This window comes from Paralichthys olivaceus, chromosome 9 (genome assembly GCF_024713975.1).
Source record: "Paralichthys olivaceus isolate ysfri-2021 chromosome 9, ASM2471397v2, whole genome shotgun sequence".
NCBI classification, from domain to species: domain Eukaryota; kingdom Metazoa; phylum Chordata; class Actinopteri; order Pleuronectiformes; family Paralichthyidae; genus Paralichthys; species Paralichthys olivaceus.
In genome coordinates, this window is record NC_091101.1 from 2573593 (window position 1) to 2587207 (window position 13615).

A 13615-nucleotide genomic window follows, 5' to 3' on the forward strand; every position below is an offset into this window, starting at 1 on the left:
TGTCTCGCTCCCCTGGCTGTCAGTGTTTTGGAGCTTTGTCCTCCATGAGTCCCAGCTTCTTCCTTGTGTCTCTTCCTTCCCTGTATTCTCTTCTTGTGCTAACTATGGCTTGTCTCGTGTGGTTGTAAGGGCTGTCCTCATTTTAGGTCTTCACATGTTTATAATCAGGAATTGCTTCCTAATGATTGTTCATACTATGAATTTTCTATGTGCTTTATCTTATAGACACAATATCTCTTGCATGTTTATCTCATCTACTGCTCATTCTGAGGGTTTTTTTCAATTGTTTTCCCACTTTTTGGGGTTTGAAGGTTATTTTTAGGAGGTTTCTTAAGAAACTTTTCACATTAAGTTTGTTATTAAGTTCAGGGTGTCATATGCTGCAAAGATGATAAACCCCCTTAAAGCACATTTGTGTTTGGTAATAATTGTAAGTAATGTTTGACCTGACTTTAGTTGACTTACTCAATCACATATACACCTTCCTGCTGCTACCCCAAGTAAATGAGGATTCATCTATTGTATTTGTGTGGTGCTGTCTGAGCACACTGGAATGACGCTCCACAAAAATATGTATACTTCTTTTAAGCATCATCCAAATCAGCGTTTGTCATCAGGATCAAACAGAATACTCACGGTTATCAAATTAATATTTGACTGATACTGATAGATTCACAAGGTTAACTCATGAACTTAGTGACACTCAAAAAGAAAAATCTACATTACAAGTAGCTGCTAGTAGCCTTTGATTGGCACAATGAATATTGTAATTTTTTCCTACCTGGCTAAGATCAACTATACATTAGGTGAAAATGAAATGGTTAATGGTCAGTATTTTTATATGAGAGTTTGTAGTCTTGATGACAACTTGATCAGGAGCAATGTGCAGTTCAGTATCTTGCCCAAGGACACTTCAGCATGCTGAATGGGGGAGACCGAGATTGAAACCGCTGACCTTCTAGTTTGAGGACGACCCGCTCTACCTTCTGATCCACAGCCATTCGTTTCATTTATCATTCACTCTTCTGACAGCTTTTTTAAATGACTGTACAAAGAAAAATTACAAAACGTTAAACTTGGAAAGCTGGTGCTGCATCACAATGCCTGCTGAGAATAAAGGTTAGCTCCATTAGTTAGCGCCATTATTCATAATTTCCTATTAGGTGAACTTCACCTCTCCTGCACTACAGCTCCTCGTAATCCTTTTTAGCACAGCTACATAAAGAAATTAATTGAAACTGTTTATTCTTCATATGCTCAGCTATTGTTAATGTACGTTGACTTGACACATAGAAACAGTAGTTGGATAACCTCTTGAAACAAGTCACAACCTGATCATCATAGGTGCACTGCAGTGCTTAAATAGCCCCACATCTCTGTTGCTGAAAATAGCGCCCTACAAATGCACTAGTTCCTCCAGTGTGAGTGACATTTGTTGAAAGTTGCCAGCAGGTGCATATATTTATTTATTTTTCAAAGATTTTTAACTTCAAGAAAAACCAGCAGGAGTTTGGAAGTATTGAAACAGACGTGTATGCTGGCTTTGGCATTTTCGTTAGATTTGTTGACAATAAGAAGAAAGAATAATACCAGACTTACCCTTTAAAGGGAACATATAATGCATAATGCACTTTTTCAACATTTATGTGTCTCCTGTGTGTGTACAGAGCGTCTCTTCTCTTGATCCGTCATTCAGTAAAACTGTGTGCAAACATGCCAGTCTGATTTTGTTCCCCTCTTGACATCAAGAGAGAAAAACAAGAGCATGTAAAATGCTTTCTTGTTGGATGCAAGGACCAACACAACAGCCTTTTTGTCCTCCCGTCAACTGTGGAAGTGAGGACCCAGTGGTTTAAGTTTATTTCAATGGCAATATCCCCAAGACTGCAAAAATGTTGTATGTGTGTGCACATCACTGCACTTCTGACTGCTTTCTGAACAAGGGACAGTCGGGGATGCTTGGCTCAGGAGGTAGAGTAGGTGCTCCTCCTCCTTAGTGTTGTGTGTTGAAGTATCCTTGAGCAAGATGCGGAACCTCTTACTGCTATGTCATCAGTGCGTGATTGTGTGTGTTAATGGGTGAATGAGACATATACGTTGTAAAACACTGGGGGTGGTTGTGTAAGTGCAGTCCACGCTACTGTCTATCTGTAAACTGACAAACCTCATTAGTCTGTAAGTTTTGCAATGTTGTATATAATTTTCATAGTGGCCAGTATATTTTGTACCCACAGACTGGAACAATACTATACTAATGTTAATGTTAATGTTGTGTGAAGGACAGTCAGAAACTGTGTGACCACTATGGCTTGAACTACGTAACAATACATAGGATGCTGATAACTATTTGTGGCAGGGGGTGTGGTTAGGGCGCCTGCTGGACGACAGGGAGGGGTGGCTCAGCCGGTGATTGGACAGCTGTGCAGAATTAGGTATCAGTTAATAAGAGCATGCCGGTAACCTGGTTCTGGGCTCCTGCAGCAGGCTGGACTTCTGATGCGGGAGCAGACCACAGGACGTGTGGACGTGTGTGGGTCAAGAGACCTCATCATATATGTGTGTGTACCTGACAAGGCGGATAATAATAATAAAGAACTTTGAACAGCCATCCTCGACAAGCCATCTTTTCCCAGAGTGGGCAGAGTACTCCCACACTATTCTTAACTTAGTTGTAGCAGGCTGTCTGCTCTGCGATCCCCAGTATGTATGTTGCCGGTGTAATGTCATATACATTTATTTAATTAACATTTGAAAAAAGAAAGAGTTGGTCAAACTGCAATTCCTGCAGGTTTTGACCAGCAATTCCTACAAGTTTGGTCAGACTATAAAGCTGAAGCTATATTTGCTTTTTAACCACATATTTGTGTGAACAACTAGCTGCACTGTGAACACAATCATGTGTGTTCTCAAGAGTAAATCAGCACATCGGTGCAATTTCTGCAAGTACTTGCAAATTTTATTTTGTCAGAGTCTAACAACCCTACACACAATGGAAATGTGTATTACCCACAATTCACAACATCTGTAGGAGACCCTTTCCTTTGAGAGCTGCGCGAAACAATCATGTTCAATTTAATGGATCAAAGACTGTTAATATCATTGTTCACTACTGTACTTTTTCAATCCTGTTTAATTGTTTTTATATAGTGCTATTCTATTTTTTATTTCATTAATTTTTTTAAACCTGAATTTATTATGTACTCGGGCTGCTGTAATACTGTGCATATTAATAAAGGATAATTCTCTCAACCTCTCTGAAGAATTAAGTCTTTGCTCATTCTGCCAATGTCAGGGGAACTGAAACATTTGCTCACCAAAATACTTTTCAACTGGTCAATTTAATGCAGTGAGTAGATACTCACCACTATGCCGATGGAGGAGGGTAAACAATTTTGGAGTCTCAGGGGAAAACTTTGTTTGTATTGGAGCAGAATCCAATACAATTGAAGAAATTAGTGACCAAAGCTTCAGACGTAATGAAACAACAACAATTATGTTTTATTCTGCTCTGACAATGTTTACCCCTGAGACTCCAGAAGTGTTGAGTGGGCTCAAACACTTCACCCACCCCTCCATCGGCATAGTAGTGAGTAGATAATGATTGAATATTCATTGTTGGGTGAACTATTACTATTACTTGCATTTGGTGAGTGATCTGTGCTTGTTTTGGACCCTGATCACATTGTGACAGGAACAAACCAACTTATAGAAAATAAATGGTCAAGGATCTGCATTTATATAGAGCTTTTCTAGTCTTGATGACCAGTCAAAACCCTTTACAGTACAGTTACGCCATTCACCCACAGACACACTCATACAGTTCATCTCTTTGCAGCACTTTCTCTATCACACATCATTCACTACTGGCAAAGCCGTCAGGCGCTATTTGTGGTTCGGTATTTCGCCCAAGGACAATTCGGCACACGGAATGGGGGAAATGGGAATTGAATTGCAACCCTCTGATTAGTGGGGAACCCACTCTATCTCCTGAGCCACAGCCGCCTAAAGACAAATATTATATTCTGAGTTTGGGGCATTGTTCAAATGTCTTACTGCAGTAAAAACTAACTGAAAGACAGACATGACATATGTTTCATAGTCAAACTGCATTGCACTATCAAAAGATCACATTACAATTAAACAAGGAAAAAGTCTTGGATATGTCATATTAATTGCTTATGTTGTATTTTTCAAATTTCTACTCAGATTCCTGCACAAATGTGCTTAGAGGAAGTTTTCATTAAAAGCAGTTTTGAACAAAGTACAGTGAAAGTGCACAACATATCTCATTTGAAGTGAGACTCTTTAGCTTCTGCTGAACAGCTGCTTGACACAAATGACAGTGTGTCTTGAAGGTGCAATTTGTAAGATTTGCTGCCAATGTTAGCATTAATAATCATTTACTTACCAGAGAGAGATATTACAAGTTCAGAATAAATCAGATTTCCTTTACTTGCCAAGAGGTGACTCCAGTGATGGGAAGCAATGGCCATATAAGCTTCTGTTGTGAATCTGTATTCTACTGAAGTTAGCATGCTCATGACATAGCCTCGGTCCAACTGGACTACCTTGACATTTCCTATAAGCGAGTCATTGTAGTGTGCAGTCTGCCCTGAAGAAGTGGTGTTGCTCTGAGGACATATTATAAAATCTTTTAAATATAACAATGCTGAAGCTGTCTATCCGTCCAACATGCCGCTCACTCACTACATTCTGGGGTAGAATGCACCCGCCTCTGTGTAGCATAAGTGAATATGAATACAAAAGATGAATGGATTGAAAAGTTATGCAAATGTGTGGATAGATGAAAATTTGATGGATTGACAAATTAAAATTCTGCTGGGAATCATCTTAAATTTGGCGAAGTAAAAACAATGACTTTATACCGCAGAAGCCTTCAAAATAATCTGGGATGTGAATGGGAGAAAGCAAGATAATGTGGATAATCACTTACACCTAAATTACATTCTGCAAATTATGTATTTTGTACAGTATTCTTAAACTGAGATAAAGGATGCTTTCATGATCCAGTTTTTCTAATACATTGTCTGTCTCCTAAAAATACTGGCTGGGAACCCAGCTTCAGATATGCATCCACACACACACTGTTATGAGTACCCGTTCCCACCCCGACAGCACCCTGACTGACCTGGCAGCAGGCGGACCCTCCAGTATATGCGCAGACACTGCTCCTCCTTGCGAAAACCACGCTGGCACTTGCAGGCCAACAGAGCAGGGTGTTTGGCCAGCAGAACATCCCGTCTCTCCAGGCACTCAGCTGCGGCCTGCTCCCCTAGTGGGGAAATGGCTGCGTCAGCCGCACACAGCTCCAGGCCCCGGTACAATGCCTCACACCGGGGATCAGCAGAGCACACCCGATGAGCTTCAACACAGTCAGTGTGGGAGGACGGGTAGGGAAAAATTGGTGATGAGGATGACAAGGCATCTAAGAGAGGGAAAAAAAAGATAGAGAAAGAAATAATTGAGAAGAAATCACAGAAAGAGTAAATGTCAAAAACTTAACATTGTTGGGAAATGAACTCTTAGCACATTTATTGTAGTAAATAAAGCAAACTGGTACCAAAGTACTTAACTTCATGCTATAAAGAACAGGTCATTGCCTAGGCAACATGTTTAGACAACCAAAGTGTTGAGTGACAGCCTTGACATTGGACAATTTGATGCAGCCCATAATTGAATATATAATTCAATTCAATTCAATTGTATTTGTATAGTGCCAAATCATAATATACATTATCTCAAGGCACTTTACATAGAAGGTCAAGACCTTGAAATCTTATTTAATATAGAGAAACCCAACAGTTCCCACAATGAGCAGCACTTTGGTGACTGTGGAGGAAAAACTCCCTCATTAACAGGGAGAAACCTCTAGAACCAGACTCAATGTGGGCGGTCATCTGCCTCGACCGGTTGGGGTGAGCAAAGAAAGGGGGGAGGAGAGGAGAGAGGGGTGGAAAAGAGGGGAGAGAAGAGAGAGAGATAGTGGGGAGGGGGAGAAGGGGGAGAGCGCGAGGCGAGAGAGACCCGGAACAATTGAGCACCATCAGGTATCAGATCTGACTAGTTCAAATGGAAACAATAACAGTGTAAAGAAGTTATTGATTATTAATAACAGTAACAATTCATATAACAATTAATTACTAATAAGTATTTTTGTTAATAATAATAATAGTTGTTCTCCTGCTGTTCTGGAGTCAGAGATACTTGCAATGAGAGAGAGAGAGAGAGAGAGAGAGGGACTATAGGAGGAAAAAGAAACATAGTTATTGACATGTATTAAAATAAATAAAAGAGTGTGGGGGGGGGCAGAGAGACAGAGAGAAGTGGAGAGGTGCTCAGTGCATGATGGGAGTTCCCCCAGCAGTCTAGACCTATAGCAGCATAACTAAGGGCTGGTTCAGGACTCACCTGATCCAGAACTAACTATAGGCTTTGTAAAACATATATAAACAACATGAACTGCCAGGGCTGGGGGGGGTCTCCTCCTGGCCCTGTCAGGTTCATAGCACCTATTCGCATCATAGCTAATGTTAGCAGATGTCTTGAAGGGATTATCCTTAGTGGGGACGGGTCTATTTTGGCCCAGGTGTACAGTTTGACTTTGACTTATTGGCTGGTCAGAGGACAATGTGCAGATCTGCTGTAAAACAATGGTGGGAAGTTTTGCTTGTAATTCATAGCCTATAACTTCAGTATGGTGGACAGATAGTAAATGTCTGTGTCTGTTTTTCAGCACTAATTTTAATAACACATACACAAGGTGCAGCCTTCTGTTTGATATGTTAGTGCTTCAAGTGAGTCAGGTGCTTACAGGTGTTTTCAAGAACTAAAAGAGAAGCATGGAAGCCAACTGCTACGCACCCTGTGCCCACCGCCTGAAATCAGACCCCATCGTGTTCAACAGGAGAATATTTCTCTGATGTGGAGAACTCCAGTGACAGAAATATACAGCCGCAGGGTGAGGTGGCAGCCTCAACTACTCTGAGGTTTTGTTCTGATGGAAAGAATGTTTTGTAACCTGGCACTGCTTGTGCAGAATGTGCCTGCCATCCTGGCATCAAGCACAGCCAGCAAAAGAGACTTTTACTTGGCGGCATGTGTGACTCCAGAGTGGAGAACTCAGCTTAAACCAGGAACTGTAGGAAATATTCTTTTTGAACCTAGAGAGCCATTGAAATATTTAATAATGTTATTACAATTGAATTCATGTCTCCACATTTAATTAAAGCTGCTTCACAAACCACAGCTTTATTCAGTTATCCCATTATTTATTGGTATTTCATGCGATCTTGTTGTGGCCCTTTATGTCCACATCTTAAAATGTTTAAGATTAATTAAACCCAATCATGAGCACAGTGAGAATTTCACATTGCTGTGTACTAGACATTCATTTAATCTAACGTGGTTAACCTGATGACCTCAATTCTGACTCTAACTGCTTTTTGTCAGCAGCATAAACATACAACACCTGCATGTGAAGCCATTAAAGGTACAGTGTGTAGAATTTTGTGATATCTAGTTTCATGTTGCAGCTGAACACCCTTCACCTCACCCTCTCCTTCCAAACATGAAAAAGAACCTGTGGTAGCTTCAGTTGTCATAAAAACTCAAAAGGTGTTTAGTTTGTTCAGTCTGGACTAATGTAAAAAAACATGGAGGCCTCCGTAGAGAGGGTCCTCTTGATGTAAATATAAAGTATTTAAATATAAAGAGACTTTTCTGAGGTAAAGAAAACTACAGTACTAGTGAAAACATCATGAGGATTATTCTACATTTAATTTCTGCCAATAGTTCCCTTTCTCCTACATCTTACACACTGGACCTTTAACTGTGGCAATTCCTATGAATTTCCTTCAACATTTTATTTGGTCAAATGCTGTTGTAAAAAAGCCTGATAGTCAAGAACATTAAATCTCAGTATGAGGGTATTTCCCTTTATTATTTATTTTCTTTGTTGGACCCTTTTATCAGTAAAAGATTGTATGAATGGGCAGGATAATAGGTGTGGCCAGCCAGATTGTGGAGTAACGAGGTGATGACGTACCTGTGCACATGCAAAATGTGTGATAAACGTGCACTGAAACTGTACTTAGGCTTTATGAATCTACTTCATAGAAAAAAAGAGATAGTATAACAAAAGAGAGAGACTGGTGGGAAATAAGAAGCGCAGACACACGCATACACATGCACACACACACACGTCGGCACACATCTGCTTTGTGTTCTGTCAAAACACACCTTAACAATATTTAAAAAATTACAGTGTTTAATCCAAGTAAGCCTGCAGCTCCAAAAGCCTGAAGTGCTGAATTTAAACACCTAAGAAATGAGCACTTCTTTTAGAACATTATGTGTTACCGAAATTACTGCAGCAGCATTTCAAACAGTTTGAGATATAGCAGGTAGCATACCCAGAATGCTGCAGAATATATTAGACATGAGATATAACAGAATGGTTTATACACTCGCCTGGAAATTAATTGATTGCACTGTTTAGTTTCATCGTTATAATATCTCTACTGTCCCATGATGAGCACTAAGTGACTGAATGCAAATTCACATTATATGATCGACTTCATAAGAATCTCATTACTCTGCAAATACAGAGACCCTCTGATGAGGTATGCTTTAACAAGGTCGCGAATAAAACATTAACGGTTAAACCAATACTTACTTCAAGGTAGTTGGAGGATTCCAATGTCCATGCTTTTTGATAACTGACTACATTTTATTTAGCAAAATAACATTATTTTTATTCAACTTAGGACGCAAAACAAATGTGTCAGCAACTTCAGTAAAAGCATGATGCAAAAAAGTGCTCCTCACATATAAAGCCCTTAACAATCAAGCCCCTTCATATATCGAAGATCTAATAAGACAGTGTTGCCCCAATACATCACTTCGTTCCTAAAACAAAGGCTGTCTTGTGGTTCCTAGAGTGTGTAAGAGCTACCAGGCTCCTCTCCTGTGGAACCAGCTCCCACTCAGGGTTCAGGAGGCAGACACCATCTCTGCATTTAAAGTTAAAGGGATATTCCACCCAAAAGTTGAGTTAATTCACTCATTATCTACCCACCGCTATGCCGATGGAGGGGTGGGTGAAGTGTTTCAGCCCACAAAACACTTTAGGAGTCTCAGGGGTAAACTTTGTTAGAGCAGAATCGAATACAATTGAAGCCCTGACATTCATACTCGACTTGACTCGAGGTCAGTTCCATTGTTTTTAGCCTTAATGTCCCCTGCTATCTTCTGATGAGGTGCATTTAGGGACCGTTGGAAATGCTAACGTCCGCAGGCTTAGCCACTTCTGGTGGACCCCGCCTCCATCGGCATAGTGGTGAGTAGGTAAGTAAGTTTGTCTTCATTTGCTCATTTGCTTCATCTAACAAATCATTCTAAAACTTGAGCTTTGTTTGGAAACTTCCTGAAGGTACCCATAGTACCACAGATTCCGATCTGTTCTGATGGGATATGTGACAAAATACTGTTACTTATGAACAGATGGATGTTTGGGTTGGGAGTAGTCAGGGATGGGGGGACTCCATGTCACTGATATACTATGATATATCAATGATGATACTGTCAAGTAAGTTTGTTTTCAGGGAGATATTTTCATAAAGTAAAGCGTGACACTTTAAAAAAAGGCTTAGGTCTCTGTCTCGGTCCTGGACTGAAACTGGTCACTGAAGATTGCTGTCCAAAAATAGATTTGAATTTTATTTTAATTTGATCCAATTTAGTTTCTAATCTTCCAACATGTGTTTTTTTGTTTGTATGTTTTCTCAGTACAAATGTCCCTCAGAGCTAAAAGCTGTGTCTGCAGTGATTACTTGCTGCAAGCTTTTCAGTTAGAACTGAGAGTTTTTATCAATCAATTGTGATTATCATTTCGATTTATAATGTAACAGGCAGTGTAATATTGAGCCCTGTTGTGGAAGAAGGAGACATGACTCGAAATCTTCATCTGTTGCTTAAATTGTATTGTTGTCACCAGTCCGGTACAAGTACAGATGTGCAAGCATGCAGAGTTAAAAAATATTTTATAAATATAATAAACAAAAAATCTGTAGTAAGACAACCATTACTAGGCCCCTGACTCTTGGGCTCTAGTACATGCAGCCTCCAGGCCCAAGCTTAACTCTCCTGAGGAGCATCTACCCCCTGGCTTTATACCAGAAGCCCCTCCTACAAGACAAACCATAAAGACTATATCAATTAACAAATCTCTGCAAGATATGAAATTGAAAAAATATTTATATACCCATCAGTTGATGCAGGTTTTTATCGGGAGCCAGTGGAGGTGAATGAGGGTCGGGGTGATGTGCTGCCAGGGCTTAGTGTGGGTGAGAACCCTGGTAGCAGAGTTCTGCACATGTTAAAGTCTGTTCAGGATGTTGTCAGGTACACCCGACGGGACTCAATTACAGCAATCCAGGTGACGAAGGCATGAGTGCTACTGATGCTGAGGTGCTGCAGCCAATGTCATTAACATAGCACATGACAAGTATAACTGTATGTCCTTTGTTTGTGGGTGTTAAGTGTCTGCCACCTTGTATATTACAGGGCATGGGGTAACCCTAGGACAGACAGTATGAGCCACCGTAAGTCATGACAGTCCCGTGAACTGAGGTGAACAAAATTGTGACTCAGTCTGAAAAAGACTACACGCTGATCTGAGCTCAGTTTGTGTTTATTTAACAAGTTATTATCTCTGCAATGAGATGTGTGGCCAAGAAATGGAGTGAACAGTGTGCGGACTCTGGAGTATGTCCCTGCTTCTAACAGCAGTCTGCAGATATCAGACTGACACAAAAAGTGCAGATGATTCAGTGAGCGGACTTTCACTTTCTCTCCTGTCAAAATGAGTTCAGACCGAGTGGATGTCTGTATGTAGCTGAAACATCCTCTGCTAACAGTCCCTGTGTAGATGTGGAGGACAGCATTTATTTTCTTTTGTTTTGAATATTCATAATATTGATGATACTGTGAGTGATGCAAGTTTTATTGTATTTTGTCTGTTAAGCACATGTTCTCTGGGGTTAAAAATATCGATGTATCATGTCTATATTTGCCAAAGAAAATAAATCCTACTCCAGGAAATATGTTCACCGTTTATGTGACATAAAACATCTGTTTCTGAAGTAAAACAAAATTGTTGCCCTTTGTTTAATGTAAAGTAAATAAAAGTTTCTTTGAACATGAATAGTTTTTGGAGTTTGTGAAATAAAGAAAAATGGTAATTAATCACTATATCCTGCCATAATAATGACTAATAATTAACCTTGTTTGCAGTTTAAGTGCTCTATCAACAGGACAGTGTTACAGTTTTATAATGGTGGTGTAAGGGCAATATGCTTTTTTATTCAATTCAATTCAATTTGATTTTGTATAGCACCAAACAACAACATCCATTATCTCAAGGCACCTTACATTGAGAGGTTTAACCTTACAATATTATAGAGAAGCCTTACAGTTGAAAAAGGATTGTTACTGTAATATTTATGTTCTGACATAGATTGCTGAAGAGATTGAAGAACTTCCTGGAGCATCCCCATGGTTAGATATAATCATTTAACAAGGGGTAGGCCTTTACATTCATGTTAAAAAAAATATAATCAAAAATCCAGTTTTTGTTTGTTTTACTTTCATACCACACATGAATCAAACTACATGAGAGTTCAATGTAAATCTTTCACATGTGCCAGAATGAAATGAAACGAACAAGAAAACAAACAGCCCCAGTTTCTTTGACCATATAAATAAAGGTCAAGATCGAGGTCTTGTCTAACCTGCAGGGTGCTGTCACACCGTGGTGCAGACAAATAAAACCAATCTGGGTGAACAATCCTCTTTGTAGCAGGATACAGTGTCTTCAGCCAAGACAGTGACAGCTGGCTGGCATGGATGAAGTTCTGAGCTTGTTTTAGTTTATTTATTTATAACAGAAAGTGTTTGGAATGGGGGGTCGTTAGTTTTTTCCGAGAGGAACTATTGTTTTCGTGCACGGCTGCTTCCATTTGTGCCACACATTCGGGCAAAAAGGAGAGGCTCCCCTGGTAAAATCCAATCACTCATTTGCACATGGGGAAGAGCAGAGATGTTGTTTGAGGACAGCAGAAATCAAACGTGGAGAAAAAATAAGGGAACGTAAAGATAGATGGAAAAAGGGTGAGGTGGGAGTGAGGGAGAGGGAGAGAGCAGGAGAGATAGAGGCAGAGACAAAGAGCGAGCGTACCAATGTGAACCTTGATGGGTTGGACACGCGCACAGTGTGAGGCACAATCAGCATGCACCTCCGAAAATGATGTTCTTAGAATCACACAAAATTGTGCTCAAACGCACACATACACAATTGCAAAAAGCAACACACAGACACACACAGAAGGACCCTGAGAAGGACCCTTTTATGTGTGTGTCCTGCTGGGAGAGAGACTGGGAGGCACGGAACCCATCATTATTACCAGAACACAATACTGCACAACCACAGGAGAGGGGGCGGAGGGGGCAAAGCAATCTGTCTAGAGCACACACACAGACTTCCACACACACATCTCAGTGTCAGAATAAAGTGGCTGAGATAGCATAAACAGCTTAACATTCAGTGCCGGATCAGTACACAGTATGTAAATTGAATACTGAGTGTGCTGATGAAAGACTAACCACATACATAAAACATTGTTGGGTGAACAAACAGCCTTTGTGGAGCACCACATCCTAACACTCTGCCAAAGCTCACTGTGTCCACACATCAGGCTCGACCCCACCGGCTTGATCCTGACCACCGCTTTGACCAGAACCTGTCCCCTTCATCACATCCTCAAACTTCTACAAATTCAATTTCATCTCACAGGAAACACTCCATTCCCACTTTAAACCCAGCGTCCTGTGATGTTCGCCGCTCTCTGTGGGGTAATGTCAAGCTCTGGTCACAAACATAATGTCTGACAGTAGCATTTCAGCAAACACACACACACACACACACACACACACACACAACCAAGTATGCACTACCAACCAAGACTTTATTTCAGTTATTTTTCCACACATGGACGGAGCAAAGCAGCATAGATTTTTTATTTCACGGTAAAAGTCAGATGACCAATTATTAATACCTCAGTCAGTTAGAACTCCGTTATCTCCCTTGCCGCTGGAATTCGCTGGTAACAGCAATTGAATCGGTCATTCTCAAATGCATATTCCACTGGCGTCTGATGACATCGGCACCCAGAGAACTGCAAAATTAGAGTCCTTTCCATTAGAAGGTATCAGGAATGAGTAAATCCATGAATTACACTGAATCTACCATCACGTTGTCATATTTGACAACAGTCGTTGATGGTGGACAAGAATATGTTGAGCAATTTTGCAGCATGCAGTTTTGAGGTGTTGTATAATATATTTATTGGTTAACAGTCTATGCTACTCATATACTGCACAAGTCACAGACCATCAATCTCTCTCTCTCTCTCACTCTCACCCGCTCTGTACAGACAAAGGTTACACACTGAACTATCCTTTAAAGCAGTAGCACTAGTTTCCACACTCCTCATGTGTCAAACAATGCATGCAATATCATGACTGATCTCAGTCAAGG

The 13615-nt window shown here is 40.3% G+C and overlaps 1 protein-coding gene across 1 annotated transcript in view; it reads right to left on the reverse strand.

The window, feature by feature from the left end:
- Positions 1-13615, reverse strand: part of gfra3 (GDNF family receptor alpha 3) — a 60677-nt gene that overhangs the window by 24644 nt on the left and 22418 nt on the right. The window contains exon 2 of the mRNA XM_020087303.2: positions 5150-5446. Coding sequence (XP_019942862.1) covers positions 5150-5446 — 297 coding nt within the window. The remainder of the gene's footprint in view (positions 1-5149; positions 5447-13615) is intronic.